Source organism: Drosophila bipectinata, chromosome 2R (genome assembly GCF_030179905.1).
Source record: "Drosophila bipectinata strain 14024-0381.07 chromosome 2R, DbipHiC1v2, whole genome shotgun sequence".
Lineage (NCBI taxonomy): Eukaryota > Metazoa > Arthropoda > Insecta > Diptera > Drosophilidae > Drosophila > Drosophila bipectinata.
Genome location: NC_091737.1, coordinates 1829554 through 1846531, shown reverse-complemented (window position 1 = coordinate 1846531; position 16978 = coordinate 1829554). Strand labels below are relative to the sequence as shown.

The 16978-nt window shown below is 40.7% G+C and overlaps 1 protein-coding gene across 7 annotated transcripts in view; it reads left to right on the top strand.

Moving 5' to 3' along the window:
• LOC108120168 (angiopoietin-1) overlaps positions 1–16978 on the top strand; it is a 155483-nt gene that overhangs the window by 14995 nt on the left and 123510 nt on the right. For 2 of the 7 annotated variants that reach the window (XR_011442309.1, XM_043210317.2), the window contains exon 1: positions 11682–12251. The exons of 1 other annotated variant lie outside the window; for it this stretch is intronic. Coding sequence is in view for 3 of the 6 variants with exons in the window: in XM_043210317.2 (XP_043066252.1) it covers positions 11980–12251 (272 nt within the window). In the remaining 3 variants the exon portion in view is untranslated. Of the gene's footprint in view, positions 1–11678; positions 12257–16978 lie in introns of those variants that run through there. 4 more of the 7 variants (XR_011442310.1, XM_043210319.2, XM_043210320.2 and 1 more) reach the window with 4 other exon arrangements.

Sequence of the window (16978 nt, the reverse complement as noted above, 5' to 3'; positions counted from 1 at the left end):
TCCCGACCAGGGATTTACTCCAGACCGGAGGCGCGCCATTTGGAGCGCTGCTGGAGAAGGCTTAGGTACTCCTCCTTCCATCGGGACCAGAAAGACTGCTGCAGGAAAGACAACCGGTTGAAGTTCAGCTTTGTGACATCAGGCTCGATTAAAAATGGTTAAAACATCAATTTATAACAGCCCCAATATGGCACAGCAGCGTTCGCAGCTCCCCGAATCCAAGAACTGCAGATCCGACAGCTCGGTAAAAATGGTGCTTGGCTGTTTTAACAGCCGCTTCCCACAGACCACCGAAATGCGGAGATCGACGAGGAATAAAATGCCATTCGATGGACTCCATAGAGCAAAACTCCAGCAGTGCCCGTTGATGCTCTTCGCTTAGAAATAATCTGCGCAGCTCCTTCAGCTTGTGGTTGGCTCCAAAAAAGTTGGTTGCGTTGTCAGCCCAAATATGTTGAGGCCTTCGGCGGGTGCATATAAACCGCTTCAAAGCTGTAAAAAAGACATTGAGGACAGATCTCTTACAAGCTCCAGGTGGACGGCTTTGGTAGCAAAACAAATGAAAATGCTAACGTAACATTTTACTGGAGCCTTATTACGCACTTCCGGCTTATAATAGAACGGTCCACACAAATCCACACCAGTGACTCCAAAGACCTGAGAGCCACTAACTCTTTGCTCCGGGAGATCAGCCATAATGTGCTCCAACAACCGAGGCTTAGTCCGGAAGCATCGGATGCATTTGTGTACTGCCTTCGTCACGGGTTTTCTCCCCCCAATTGGCCAATATTGGGACCGGATAACTGCCAACAGTGCGCGAGGTCCAGTATGTAAATTTCTCTCATGGAAGTCAACAATTATAGCCTGCGTAACTGGATGGCTTCTTGGAAGTATAATTGGATGCTGTTTATCAAAATCCAACGACGAATTTTTTAGCCGACCGTCTACGCGCAACAGTCCAAATTTGTCCAAAAAGGGAGAGGATGAGGCAAGGGCACTGGATAACGCTATCTCTTTTCCATTTTGAAGAGCCTTTATGTCCTCCCAAAAATGCACACGCTGCACTACCCGCAATAACAGCTGTGTTCCAGATTTTATATCGCTAGCCGTAACACCATTGTCGCGAATTCGTTGAGAAAACTTGTATACGTAAGCGACTCAACCAATTCATTGGGAAGAGCACCACGCGACAGGATATCTGCTGGGTTCAAAGAAGTGGGAACATACCGCCACTCCATTTCTCTAGTTAGTTTCTGAATGGTCGAAACTTGATTGGCGACGAAAACATTAAACCGAGAGGGCTCTTCTCGAATCCAAGACAGAGGCACAGCAGAATCGCACCAGCAAAAATACTTACCAACGTAGACCTTCAACTGCTCTACTTCCGACATAAGTCGAGCCAACAACTCGGCTCCCGATAACTCCAGCTTCGGCACCGTAACAGTCTTTAACGGCGCAACTCGGGACTTTGAGCAGAGTAAATAACTTGCAGATCCTGCGCCCTGGACACGACATAAACGCATGCCCATACGCCTCAATGCTGGCGTCACAGAATTCATGTTCCCCCCCGGCATTCGTGGAGTAAAGACGTGTGTTCGATAATTACCTCTTTCAATCCGTTACCGCTCGTGTGTACACCTTGCACACGAAGTCTATTTTCGACCACTGCGAAGCGGTGGCTGCTATTGTAGAGAAATCCAACAGCGATAAGCGAGACTTAAAGCGTGGTGTCTATACCCCTCGCTCTGCGCGTTGCGTAAGCGGGAGGTTGTTTACAACTTATTCTGCAGAATATCATTTCCTTTATACGTCATAAGTATAAAGACAAGTGATATAATGGAAGAGTCATCTGCTCGCTCGCAGCCTAGCAAAAGGAGCGATAAATTTGAGAAGATGAGACAAATAGCTGGTGCAGACCCTGGAGATATAAGATCCCAAATCCGCGCCCGCCATTCGGATCAATCCGCCTACCTTGCAGGTATGCCTGATCAAACAGCAATCACCAGCTCCATGGTGACAATCAGCAGTAACTCTACTACTAGTGTTATCTGCACCATTACAAACACCAAAAAAACCTTGGGCAATACCTCTTCTTACACCGTGGCTGCGACTGCGGCCGGCAGCATATGCTCCGCTGACAAATGTATCAACTCTGTTAGCGAATAAGCCAAGTAAATGTCTGTTCCAAGCTCCTGGACGAAAAGTCAGCCGAAAACGAAAAGACGTGGCTCAGCCCTCTTTACCTGTCTGCACTCCGCCCCCGATCCGCAAAACTAAGTTGCGGACCACAACGGCGATCAACAAGCCGGCCGATTCTTCCCCCGCAAACGCATTGGGTAACAATCGATTCACAATTCTGGCTGCTGAAGCAGAAAAAATGGAACAGGACCTGGAGGATGTTGACTCTATCAGTGGGGATACAATTCCACCTCGTGGTGTCGATCATTCCGCAAAATCCAACAAGATTCCTGCTATTTGTGTACCGAACGTAAGCGATCCGGTCTTATTGGAAAAGTCTCTTGATCACAGCATTGGCTCCACTAACTACAACATTCGCACTTCCAAATTTGGGGTTTCTAGAATATATACAGCCAACTCTGACGCTTTTAGGGTAGCTGTAAAAACACTGACATCGCTTAACTGCCAATTTTGGCACCATCAGCTAAAACAAGACAAGGCCTTCAGAGTAGTTGTCAAAGGAATCCATTCAAATGTTCCGAAATCACAGATTGAACAGGGATTTACTGACAACGGCTTTGAGGTCCTTAACATATACTGCCCCAAAAAGACAGATTGGAAGAACATAGAGGTTAACGAAAATGATAATGAAGCCACAATAAATTTTAAAACTAGGCAAAACTTGTTTTATGTCAACCTAAAGCAGGGTGCAAACGTAGCAGATTCCCTAAAAATAGCAAATCTTGGGAGATATAGAGTCACTGTCGAGCGTGCTTCCCGCAGAAAGGAATTGCTTCAATGTCAAAGGTGTCAACTTTTTGGGCACTCGAAAAACTACTGTGTCCTGGACCCAGTTTGTGGTAAATGTAGTGGGCCTCACGCTACTGGTTCCTTACTCTGTGTGAGCGACACATACTTGTGCGTAAACTGTGGTGGTAACCACGCCACGACAGATTCAAGCTGCCCAGTCAGAATAGAAAACAATAAAAAACAAAAGCCGAGGCCTAGACTCCCGACAACCAATCATCCAGCACGCGCTTCGCGTGGATTCATATCAGCTGAAGCCTTAAGAACGAATATATCGTATGCTGATATAGCTCGACCCAAAGAGAGTCCAGCAAGGACTGGCTCAACTCTGCAGACTGACGCAAGCTCTCCTTCTGACCCTAGGCTCAGCCATAAATTCACAGCGATAGATATTGCCATCCGCGACATCAATTCCAAACTGGACACTCTGTTTAAGCTGATGCAGGAAAATGCAGAGTCCAACAAGGCTTTCAGAGAGCTAGTCCAGGCTCTTATTGCGCGATTGCCGAAATGATTCAACCATCACTAAACATCGGATTGTGGAACGCTCGTGGACTAGTCAGAGTATCTGAAGAGCTTCGATTATTCCTCAGCGCTCATAACATAGACATAATGCTTGCCACAGAAACACACATGTGCGCCGGTCAGCACATCTACTTGCCAGGCTATCTCATATACCATGCTTACCACCCCAGTGGCAACAGCAGAGGTGGCTCTGCTCTAGCAACGACAGACAGATAGCGAGCGTCCAATTACAGACTTCGGAAGGGAATGTCAGATTAGTGGCAATATATCTACCTCCATCAGAAACATGGGTTCAATCAGAATTCGAATCCTTGCTGGCCGAATTTGGAAGTAAGTTCATTGCCGGCGGTGATTATAACGCCAAACATGCATGGTGGGGAAACTCACGAGCCTGTAGAAAGGGTAAGCTGTTACAAGAAGTCATTGCGAACGGGCATTACCAAGTACTTTCCACGGGTGTACCCACTTTTTACTCATATAACCCCCTACTAACACCGACAGCGCTTGATTTTTGCATTATCAATGGATACGCTATAGACAGGCTACAAGTAAGAACAATCCATGAACTATCCTCGGATCACACTCCTATAATGGCCACACTGCACGCAACACCTGAGAGAAAACCACAGCGCTCGCGACTCCTTGCCAGAGGTGCCAATTTAAACGCTTTCAAAGTCCACCTAGAACAGCTGAGCGAGGTTAGCATAGAAATCCAGGAACCTTCTGACATTGACAATGCCATCAGCCTTTTCATGCGCATGATAAACCAGGCTGCTGAGTTAGCTGCACCCAGCAACCATCAACATACAGATACATCTATACATCCCCAGCTACCACCCAGAATTGGTGCGCTCCTCAATCTAAAGCGAAGAGTAAGAAGAGAATATTCAAGAACGGGAGACGTCCGAATCCATCAGATATATAATCGGCTGGCTAACTGTCTAAGTAAGGCGCTCGCCAGAAGAAAACAAGCATCCATTGACAGATTTTTGGAAAACCTAGACACAGATGCTAGTTCTAACTACTCGCTGTGGCGTATCACAAAACGGTATAAGGCTCAGCCCACCCCAAAATCAGCCATAAGAAATCCCTCAGGTGGCTGGTGCCTTACGAGCCTAGAGAAAGCTGAAGTGTTTGCTAACAACCTTGAGCAACGCTTCAAGCCTTACGAATACTCGCCTGACAGTATACGTCGACAAGTTGAAGAGTTTCTAGAATCTCCATTTCAAATGAGTCTGCCTGCTAACCCTGTCTCACTGACAGAAGTGAAAGACCTTGTAGGTAAACTCTCGCCAAAGAAAACTCCTGGTGAAGACCTTTTGGACAACAGGACGATCCGACTTTTACCGGATCAAGCCTTGCAATTCCTGGTGACGTTGTTCAACAGCATACTAACTGTTGGACACTTTCCGAAAGTTTGGAAATCGGCAAACATACATATGATCCCAAAACCAGGAAAATTGCCAACTGACGTGGACTCATACAGGCCCATTAGTCTTTTACCATCCCTGGGAAAAATCATGGAAAGGCTGATCCTGAACAGGCTACTTACTGTGGAGAATGTCACCAGTGCGATCCCGAAAATTCCAGTTCGGCTTTCGTCTTCAACATGGAACTCCTGAGCAATTGCACAGAGTTGTTAACATTGCCTTAGAAGCCTTTGAGAAGAAGGAGTATGCAGTAGCTGCCTTCCTTGACATTCAGCAGGCTTTTGACAGAGTATGGCACCCTGGGCTCCTGTATAAAGCCAAAAGTCTTCTTACGCCACAGCTGTTCCAGCTCGTGAAAAGCTTCCTGGAAGAACGCACATTCCACGTATCTGCTGATGGATACAAGTCGTCCACCAAACCGATCTCTGCTGGTGTTCCCCAAGGTAGCGTCCTCGGCCCTACTCTATACTCTATCTATGCTTCAGATATGCCTACAAAAACTCCAATCACTGAAGTGAACGAACAAGACGTGCTAATTGCGACCTACGCTGATGACACGGCTGTCCTGACCAAAAGCAGTAGTATCTTGGCAGCCACTTTTGCATTGCAGGAGTATCTGGACGCATTTCACCAATGGGCCACGAACTGAAACATTCGTGTAAACGCAGACAAATGTGCCAATGTAACTTTTACCAATTGCCGAAGTACCTGCCCAGGAGTCAACCTCAACGATAACCCAATCAGAGCCCTTCTTGCATACAAGTATTTCGGTGTCACCTTGGACAAAAAACTCACTTTTGGCAGGCACATTACCTGTATCCAAAACTCTTTCAGGACTAAAGTGGCTCAGATGTCCTGGCTCCTCACACCACGCAATAAGCTCGCGCTTGGATGTAAGGTGCAGATTTACAAGTCTATACTAGCGCCAAGTCTTTTCTATGGACTCCAGGTTTATGGCATCGCTGCAAAAACCAACCTGAACAAAATCCGGGTTTTGCAAGAGAAAACTCTTCGAAGGATCTCTGGAGCTCCGTGGTTTATACGAACCAGAGACTTCGAACGAGATCTCAACGTGCCTAAAATCGGAGACAAGCTCCAGGAACTTGCTCGGAAATACATGGAACGTCTAAATGAGCACCCCAACAGCCTAGCTAAAAAACTTGGTACCGCTGCTATCAGGAGCGCTGATCCAATTAATCGAGTCAAAAGAAGACTAAAAAGACACCACCCTCAAGACTAACCCAACCGGATCTTGACCTAGCCAATTTCGTCACCTTCAACATAATCATAAATAAAAATAAGTTAAAATAAAAAAACCAATAAATCACCTCTTGCCCTAAGTAACGCTTAGACTAAGTATATTTAAAAAATTTGTAAAAAACGATTAGATTAAGCTGTCAATTTGGTAGTAGTGCGCTTATCTTAAGAATAAAATTTTAACATTCGAAACGTTAAAAAAAAAAAAAAAAAAAAACAGAATTCATGGAATTCTACCTCGGATTTCGATGCTAGCACCCATCTAGGGAATTCGGCGGGCTGCGTACTAACAAAGCTGCTACAAATCATATTTCTGTTGCAGTGAAGGGCTTGAGGAAGACTTTCATCCCAGGACAACTTCTCACGGCACAATTTCTGGAGAAAGATCTTTGCCGAGCGACTGAAAAAAGCACGATGCGCCTAGTTGGCTTTGAGATTGAATGAATCCCTTCAAAAGAAAATAGCAAGCGGTCAGTTGCATGATCCCAAGCAAGACCCAGTGTCCTTGTGAAGTTGCTACCATCATCAAACCTTAGGAAAGACTCCCGATCTTCTTCAGGCACCTTATCCAGCACGTCAGCAACATTGGAGCACCACTTCCTTAACCGAAAATGGCCTTTGGCAAGGATCGCGGATTTTTGCTGCATTATGCTAATAGCTTCATCTATAGAGTCGCCTCCGGAAAGCAGATCATCCACATAAAAGTCGCGAAGTAGAATTTCGGCCCCCTTTGGAAACATTAATTGCTCATCATCTGCCAACTGATGCATTGTCCGAACTGCTAAAAATGAGGCAGGCTTCGTTCCATAGGTGACCGTTTCCAGCTTTAAAACCTGTAACTCATCCTGGGTGGAATCCCGCCAAGGCTCGGAGCAGTTACTGAAGATAGCTGTCCTCAGGAAAAACCCTGACGCAACGATACAGTTTACAAATATCTCCAGTAATGGCCACCCGATGGCATCGAAACCTTAACAGAATATGCAGTTACTTTGGCTGAATAACTGGGTCAGACATCAACACGTCATTCAATCAATTTCCAAAAGTGGTGACAGCAGATCCATAAAAAAAACCTTAAGCTTGGTTGTTGAACTGTCCTCCTTTAAAACACAATGGTGCGGAAGAAAGTATTGACCAGTGACGCTCGCATCAGCAGGGACTGGAGACATGTGACCCAACTCCAAATACTCCTTTATGAAGGCAGCATATTGCTCCTTTAATTGAGGACGGCGACAGAGCTTCCTTTCGAAGGAAAGAAATCGTCGAACGGCTTGGGGGTAAGACTCTCCCAGCAACTTTGAACCGCACTTTAACGGAAGCCTCACAGCGTAAGCGCCGGAATCCAGCCGAGCAACATGTTGCACGAAATGCGCATCGCAATCTAGCTTTTCCTTCGTCCGCTTCACAATAGGCTCGGAGCAGTCTTCGATTTCCCAAAACCGGCGGAGCAGAGAATCCAGCTGATCATCCAGCATTGTTGCGCTCTCCGGAACATCCTTGTGGGCAGTGGAAACGAGTGATCTTCTCTGTACATGTAAACCGCCTCCACACACGACCCATCCAAGTCGAGTTTTCTGCAGCAATGGCAGGCCGGCTGAGAGCTTAATTTGCCCAACACACAACAGCTCATAAAACAGACCTGCTCCGATAAGAAGGTCGATGCGGATGAGGATCAGCCAAAGAAAGATTGCCAGGAATATTCCAACTGGAGACATCCAAACTGAAGCTAGGCTGCAGGTCCGTGATATTGACGGCGATGACGGCGTTAACCAGGGCCGAGTACTCGGAACAGGCGAAGAGGCTACAGGATCGGCGACCTCGGCTATGGCTGACGTGGGAGGACCAACCAAAGGCTGGCCGCTAGATGCCTGCGGCTCCAGGAAATGCCGCAGGCTGTGATGCCTCCTTCCACAACTGCGACAACTAGCAGCGAGGCACTCACGCATGTGATGGCCCATTTGCAGACACTTCCGACAAAGACCGAGTCGCCTGGCCTCACCAAGGCGAATCTCAGGGGGCATTGATAGAAATCGGGGGCAGACATTATATGGGACCATCCCCCGCATAGCGCACAGGTAGAGGGAAGCGAATTAGTAACTTTGCAACTTTTCCACCTTACTAATACGAGGATTGCTGCCGACGATTGTAGAGAAGATCGAGTAAAATTCAGCCCATTCCGAGTATCCACCGCTGAACGTAGGGAGCGGCAAAGGAGGCAGCACTTGAAAACTTTGACCTAAACCTGGGTCAGCCTGCATGGTGGACATTCCGTTGGAAAGGGTGGAGTGGGCAGCAATTCGAGATGAGCGAAGGGTCGTCTCGTGCTCAATTTCCGCCTGCATCGTCGCTACGAGCTCCGAAACAGTCCATCGAAGGTCACTGCTGATCTGCAAAATGTCCAAATCCTCAAGCTCCCCGTGGATGGCCTTGAAGTCGCTGAACATGGTGGCTATCTGACCATGTCGCACGTGTAGCATGGCATCGTCCACCTTGGAAATAGGCTGAAGAGCTCCTTGGATCCTCTGTAAGTCCTGGAAAATACCCAGGGTCTTGCACTTTAAAATTGCACTCCGGGTTGGAGTGGGTGCTCCTGTGACGGCGCCGCTGGAGTTCATGATTTATTATATTGAGTTCCGAACAACCGAAATAAATTTTATTTGCTCGCGGCGAACACGATCTGTCCCACTGTGCGCTCAGAACCGTAGCGGAATTGTGGAATGTATATATATATGAAGCTATGTGCGAGCGAATGCACTTGCGTTGTGGATCGTATGTTTGTATGAAGTCTATGCGCGGGCGAATGCACTTGCGTTGTGGATCGTAAATATGTATGTGTGCTTGTGAACTAACGTTATGTTTATGCCTGTATGAATGTATAATATAATAATATATTATAATTTGTTTATTATTGTAAATAAACTTATTAGAGACGTTTGATAATTCGATAATGATAATTTCACATAACACTGTTTACAAAATTGTTTTGTTTTTGTTTTAGCAATTTGTTTATGTGTATATTAACGATCACGTCGGGGTTCACCAATCTTTGGTCATCGAGAGTTTTCGATGCCGTAAATAAAAAATCAGAATTTAATTAATTTCAACGTTATAAAACTTTATTCAGGCCGCATATGAAATTAGGATTTATGTACAATATTTCAAATCCAATTTAGGATGCGAGCGCAGTAAGAAGACGAATGAGAGTGGCGCCAACCTTGCAGAATAGGCTGAACGGATGCTCGCTAACTATAAGCGCCGAAGTAGCGAAGCCGAGCGGCCGAAAGAGAGTCGGCTTGCGACCAACAAAACATCAGTTACTTATTAATTGTTGTGTTTAAATTAGTTTCTTGCTGCTTGACCCGACAGACAGTATTATAAGAAAGGCTGGTGTACATCGGAGGGGCACGATATTAACCAACAGATGTGTCCAGCTCCTTACGCTGATGATATTGATATCATTGGACGCACCAAGCGTGATGTCACAGGAGCCTTCGAGGCTATTGAAAAGGAATCTGCAAAAGTAGGACAGGTAGTGAATATGGAGAAAACAAATTTTATGGTGTGCTCTAGCAGAGAATCGCGGCGTCTTGATTCTCAGCTGACTGCAGAAAACTATAGCTTCGGGTCCGTCAAGGGTCAAAAGTTGGGTCACTTCCGATCGTTATATGGCAGCTATAGGATATAGTCAGCCGATCCCGGCCGTTCCGACTTACATATATACTGCGTGAAAAAGAAAAGAATATATTATAATATATAATTTTATAATTTAATATAAAGAGGGTACTATAATTTTGCCCAAAAGTGTGCAACGCAGTGGAGGAGACATCTCCGAACCTATATAGTATATATATTCTTCATCATCATCACCTCCTGAGTGGACATGAGCATTTCCGTCTGTCCGTCTATCTGTTGAAACTTTGCACACATCTTTCTTTCTTTTGCACGCAGTATATAAGTCGGAACGACCGGTATCGGCCGACTATATCCTATAGCTGCCATATAACTGATTGACCGGAAATGGTATAACTTTGGTGTTTTTAGAGTAAAAAAGTTTAGATTTTTCATGAGAGCCATTTTTGGCCCAAAAAATATCCGACCTAAATAATCCGACCTACCAAATTTCATTACGATCGGCCGTAACGATATGTCTATATATATATATATATATATATCTTCTAGCTGCCATATAACTGAATTATCGGAAATGGTATTTGGTAGAAATATCAACTTTGGTATTTTTGAAGATAGAAGTTTGGGACTTTTTTTTGATTTTTTATTGTAATTAATTGGTTTTATTATAACATTCTCATAAAGATCGGCCAACTATATCCGATTTTTGCGATATATATCCGGTTTTAACTGCAAGGGTATATCAAATTCGTCTCCTCCCGAAGTTAGCTTTCCTTTCTTATTATACCTTGCAGAGGGTATTATAATTTTGGTCAAAAGTGTGAAACGCAGTGAAAGAGACATCTTAGATCCAATAAAGTATATATATTATTGATCAGGAACACCTCCTGAGTTGATATAAGCATGTCTGTCCGTCTGTCTGTCCGTCTATCTGTTTCTACGCAATCTGTTTTTTGCAAAATAATAAGACTACATGCCAAATTTTATAACGATCGGTTGACTATATCTTATAGCTGCCATATAAAAATGGAAATGGTATTTGGTAGAAATACCAAACTTGGTATTTTTGCAGATACAAGCTTGGTTTTTTTTTAAAGATTTTTTTATGTAATTAATTGGTTATATTATGATATTCTCATATGGATCGGAAAACTATATCCGATTTTTGCGATATATATCCGGTTTTAACTGCAAGGGTATATCAACTTCGGCTCCGCCCGAAGTTAGCTTTCCTTTCTTGTTTTTTTTTAAGTTTTGGCTGTCAAATGAAACAAAATGTGAGCAAATGAGAGAGCCTCTAACAAAATTTGAGAGTGCTCACACTGTCAGTGTGCCGGCAGCGCTGTGGCAGATTTTCCTCGGGCATAGCACGCGTGCTATGAAAAATGAGATTTGGCCCCCCACTGTTTTAACCCCATAAGAATCAGACCACTTTTAAATATATATTATATGTATATACCAAGGTATTTTAATAGAAAGTGACAAATTCAAGGGTAAAGAAAGGGTTTTCTTTAAAGTTTTTTTTTTATATTTTTTAAGTGTTACCCTAATCGTTAAATTGCGCGAGTGTCGAACTTTTCAGCAAAGCGAAAATCTCGGCATAAAATAATCACAACTGACCCTACAAATAGTTTCTGCCTTTTTCTTTCTTAAATAAAACAGAACAAATTTACATACATATATACATAGATGCATTAGCTAGGGCAAGAGCTTTCTTTTTTTTTTATTTTAATCAATAATACGATTGTATTCAAATTTTTTTGTGTTCAGATTTGTCTATTAACGCTTACTTTCAAATAGACTAAACAAGTTTCACCATATCTAACGTTGTGGTGGGTTTCTTCTGTAAAAGTTGTGCTTGTGGTTGATTAGTTGATGCAATGTTACCAATATCCATAAAATAAGCAGAAAAGTTTCACCTAACGTTTCGATCGGATGTGGGTTGCTTAAATTTAACTATAATAAATATTCGATATTTATGTTTTGTGATTTGTAATACCGAAATATACACATTCTTCTATTTGTGAAATCGTTTTGCAAAATATGTAAATAAAACTCAAACACTTAAATAGTTTAACAAGAAAGAGTTGAAACACAGTGCATGCCATAAAAATGTGTATTTGATAGTCTAATAGAAAAATAATCATTTAAAGTCATGGTGTCAATTTTAAAATATACATGTTACGTTACGAACGTTGGCCGATTGGCTATCATCATCACATTATTTTTCGGCATAAAAACATTACATCCTAATATTCTACCGAGGGTATATGCAAGTAGCGCTTCAACCCGGTCAATAACAGGAAATGGAAATACTAATCCACGATTACCACGTACAAGTGCTAGTCAACTTAATAGTACCCCAATAAATTTGAAGTTAGCTACAAAATCATTAAACGCATCAAGAAATGGGCAATTGCGGGCAAGGTAAGGTAAATTTTTTTTTTCAGTTTTTTCCATTATAAAATTTTTATATTTTTTATATTGAAAACTTAATAGTTTAGAGTGTAAATTCATACTTTTATGTTTCAATGTGATCTTTGTAAGTATTACGGATCCATAATTACAACACAATCTTATCCAAAACAAATAGTTGTGTTGGCAAACTGGTTTCTTGTAACTTTAAGGTTACTGTAGATAGTAAAATCATTTGATAATACCAATTTTATAATACTTTCATAAAATGTATTTGTATTTCTTTTTCTATTAAATATTTCAGTTCGTTTTGTAAAACCAAAATTTTAAATATAATCGGTCTATATTTTAAACGATTAAGTCAATTTTGTTTCAAAGCACTAGTCAAAATAAACAAATATTCAAAAACCGGTTTTCGGCAAAGTATGGATGTATGTATGTAATCAAACATAACCAAAGGCCCATGCATATGTATGTATGCAATATATGTATTTATAAATCTTGTGTACACAAAAAGATATAACACTGCTAATGCAGCTTACATATTGCAAGCTACTATAATTTAAAATGTATGTTTTACTTATTTTCTATGGGCTAGTGTCACATAACTGATCATGTTAATGACTTTCTTTGTAGAAAAAATAAATTCCAATAGTTTTCATTTAAATTTTTTATTCAATATTTTTAAACAGTTTTTTTTTCTATTAACTTTTTGTTATTTACTTTTACACCCTTGGTACCTACCAATTTATTTTATCCAAATGTTTGTAACTCTATGTTTGTATTGGTCTGCACTCATTATATTGATATGATTTTAATGCATTACAAATATCAAAAATTAGGCTGCTGTGTGTGCGGCAGAGCTTGAATAGGGAAATTTCTTATAGAGCCCTGCCCTGACAACTAATTTTAATTAATTTAATGTCCGTATGTTTCTATACATTTTACTCGCTGTTACATGATTGGACAACTATAGGAACTGCCATAGACGGGAACGGGTAAACTTTCTTATTATACCCGGTACTCGTAGAGTTTAGAGTCATGTAAATGTATGTAACATAGAGAATGATTTATCTCCGACCCCATAAAGTATATACACTCGTGATCAGCATCAACACCCGATTCGATAACCCCCGAGCCATGTCCGTCCGTCCGTATAAACGCACGTATTTGACGCGAGACTATAAGAGATAGAGCTGTAGGATTTGGCACGGAGACTCCTACAACACCCACACAGTTCAAATTTGTTTCAAAATATAGCCATGACCCCTACCCCTAGATTTTGAAATTGAAATCGTATGATATCCGCTCAGATCAAGTTTGTGTCAATTTTTTTCCACGTCCACTTCCGCCCCAAAAAAAGGAAATCTGGTTTTAGCGCCAGTTCGATAATGTTTTTAAAAATGTTTTGATGCCAAACTGTTTCAATGGCTTATCTTCACCTACAAATCAAAAAGCAGCCAAATCGGGTAATTTTTACAGGAGTTTTAGACTTTTTAGTCTGCTTTCCTGCTGAATCGGCAATATGACCATAGCACAGTGGTCGAGCTTGTATAGAACCGCGGCCATAAATACTTATAGATGCTATCGCTATGAAACGTTCACCAAAAAACTAGAAAAATATTATAATCATATGATAAAAAAAAGTTACCAGATCGTACCACTATATCCTAAAGCTTCCATAGGAACGATTGTATCAGTGATGGCGCTTTCATGAGAGAGCAGTCATAAAATCATTTCTAATCAGGCTAGATCAGGCTAGGTCAGATCAGGCTAATAATTCTACTGTAAGTTATTTACAAATATAATACTAAAATAAAAAAATATTGGAATAATTGATTAACTACTAATTGCGGTTTATTAACCGATTGATTAACTGCGGCTTCTTCAGAAAGCTCTCCAATCGATAATAAAGAATGTTTTATAATATCAGGAGCATGAAGTCAAACTTTATGAACCGATGGGGGGAGATAAAACCTCCAGTTCTAGGTTGATCCACTACTAGACCCATTTTAGCCCTGAACTCATTATGAATAAATTGTTTTCTCAATGAAATCTTATCTTTCGCCTCTTAGGATCGAATTCGACATACTTTTTCGTCCAATTTGTACGATAGGTGAAGAAAATATTCAAAAAATCGAATATACGCATGAAGCGGTGACAGTCCAAACTCAAATCGCACCTCATGAACTTATTTTTTTTTAAAAACTTTTAGGTTGTTCATATCTGTTGGCTTGGCTATGAAGCATTTCGTGGATGTTATTTCACTTTATTCGTTACAAACTTTACCATCAACAATGGAAAGTTGCAAAGAATGTTCGATATTAATATTTCAACAACATAACAGAAACAGAACAAAAACATGCTTCCCTCCTAGATAGAGATGAAAAAAGAGGTTAGGTTGCATTTTTTAATATACTGCGTGCAAAGGAAAAAAGGGTGTGTGCAAAGTTTCAAGTCGATAGCTTTAAAACTGAGAGACTAGTTTGCGTAGAAACAGACAGACTCACCTTAACTCAGGAGGTGATCCTGATCAAGAATATATATATTTTATAGGGTCGGAGATGTCTCCTTCACTGCATTGCACACTTTTGACCAAAATTATAACACCTTCTGGGATGATATAAAAACATAATGAATTCCCAAAAATGTAACAACATAAGAACCAGTGAAACTACCAAAACATTCTTTACGTCATTTAAAACGTTAATTAATTGTCAAATTTGCTTCTTTCAAAACTAAATATCTAAATGATAAGGCGAAAAATACACTGAAAAGAATTTTGTTTTTATTTTAACAAAAAAAACTCATATTATAAAATTGGCTCTAACGATTTGAAAAAATATGAGCGACAAAGTACAAATCATGAATAACACAGTGCGACAGTGATTTGGAACTTTTGAAGAGACCTAGTAGGAATTGTTCATTAGGTCGAGTATAGTATAAAACCATGTTTGAAATTTTTCATACACCCTCAAATCTTGATTTATTTCGAAAAAACGGTTCCAATTTCATTTTGAAATTATGAAAATTGTTGAAGTTATAACGCTTTTCCCAAAACAAGTTTACTAGCGCTCCGGAGTAAAAGTGTGTGAAAGAAAGGAATGGGCGGAATGGAATGACACAATATTGCTCCGGAAAGCTATGAAGATTGGACTGACTTGTTTTGGGAAAAGCGCAACAAGTTTACTAGCGCTCCGGAGTAAAAGTGTGTGAAAGAAAGGAATGGGCGGAATGGAATGACACAATATTGCTCCGGAAAGCTATGAAGATTGGACTGACTTGTTTTGGGAAAAGCGTTATACCTTCAACAATTTTCATAATTTCGAAATGAAATTGGTCTCGTTTTATTCAAAATTTACGAGACAATATTGATATGTGTCAAAAATGATACAATTTCTTGGAAGTTGTACCGAAAAAATGGCGTCAAATTTCGAAAAACACGACAAAAATTCAAAAATGTAAGTTTCTTTTGTAAAATTGGTATCCTTTCTGTTTAAATAAATTAAAGATCTATTTTTATTTCAAAAGCTACAACATTTAACTATTGAAAAACGTAAAAAAATTGAAAATCGGCCTAAAATTACGCGTTCCGGAATTTTTAAGAGCAAAACACTTTCGAAAAACCGTTTTTTCGAAATAAATCAAGATTTGAGGGTGTATGAAAAATTTCAAACATGGTTTTATACTATACTCGACCTAATGAACAATTCCTACTAGGTCTCTTCAAAAGTTCCTCTAACTTTTCTTTTTTTGTCGCACTGTGTAATTATTGTTTGGTCATCGAGATTTTAAATGACGATAAATAAAAAGTAACTATAAATAATATAGTTAGTTTAATAAGAAAGGAAAGCTAGCTTCGGGCGGAGCCAAAGTTTATATACCCTTGCATATCTATATAGCGGGTATAAATCGCAAACATCGGATATAGTTGGCCGATCCTTATGATTAGATCATAATAAAACCAATTCATTACAATAAAATATCTTTCAGTTCAGTTTTATGTCAGCTATAGGATATATCCTATGAGGTCGGCCGATCGTTATGAAATTTGGCATATCGTATTATTTTGCAAAAAATAGCATTCTTACGAAATCTGAACTCTCTAACACCGAAAGTTATTCAATCAGTTATATGGCAGCTATAGGATATAGTCGGCCGATCCCGGTCGTTCCGACTTGTATACTGCGTGCAAAAGAAAGAAGGATGTGTGCAAAGTTTCAAGTCGATAGCTTTAAAACTGAGAGACTAGTTCGCGTAGAAACAGACAGTCGGACAGATAGACGGACATGCTCATATCAACTCAGGAGGTGATCCTTATACTTTTTATATCCTTATACTGTGATACTATTTAGGGTCGGAGATGTCTCCTTCACTGCGTTGCACACTTTTGGACAAAATTATAATACCCTCTGCAAGGGTATAAAAATGCAGAGCTTCTTTCTTAAAAAAATGTTAAGAAGAAATTTATCGCTTCAGGTCGACCATTTTAGCAAAAACAAAAACAAGAGTGAATTTCTTGCAGTCAGGGGCGGATACAGGTATCTGCCTGGGGGAGGGCGATCATAATTTTTTTTTAAATAATTCAAGTAGCAGGTGGCAAATAATCAAAAATTATACGCAGTTTCAAACAATAAAGTGATACTATAGTTTTATTTAAAACACACTGTACATTGCACATAAGGTCTAATTCACAACCTCATTTGATATCTTAGGAACATAAATATAACATAAATTCT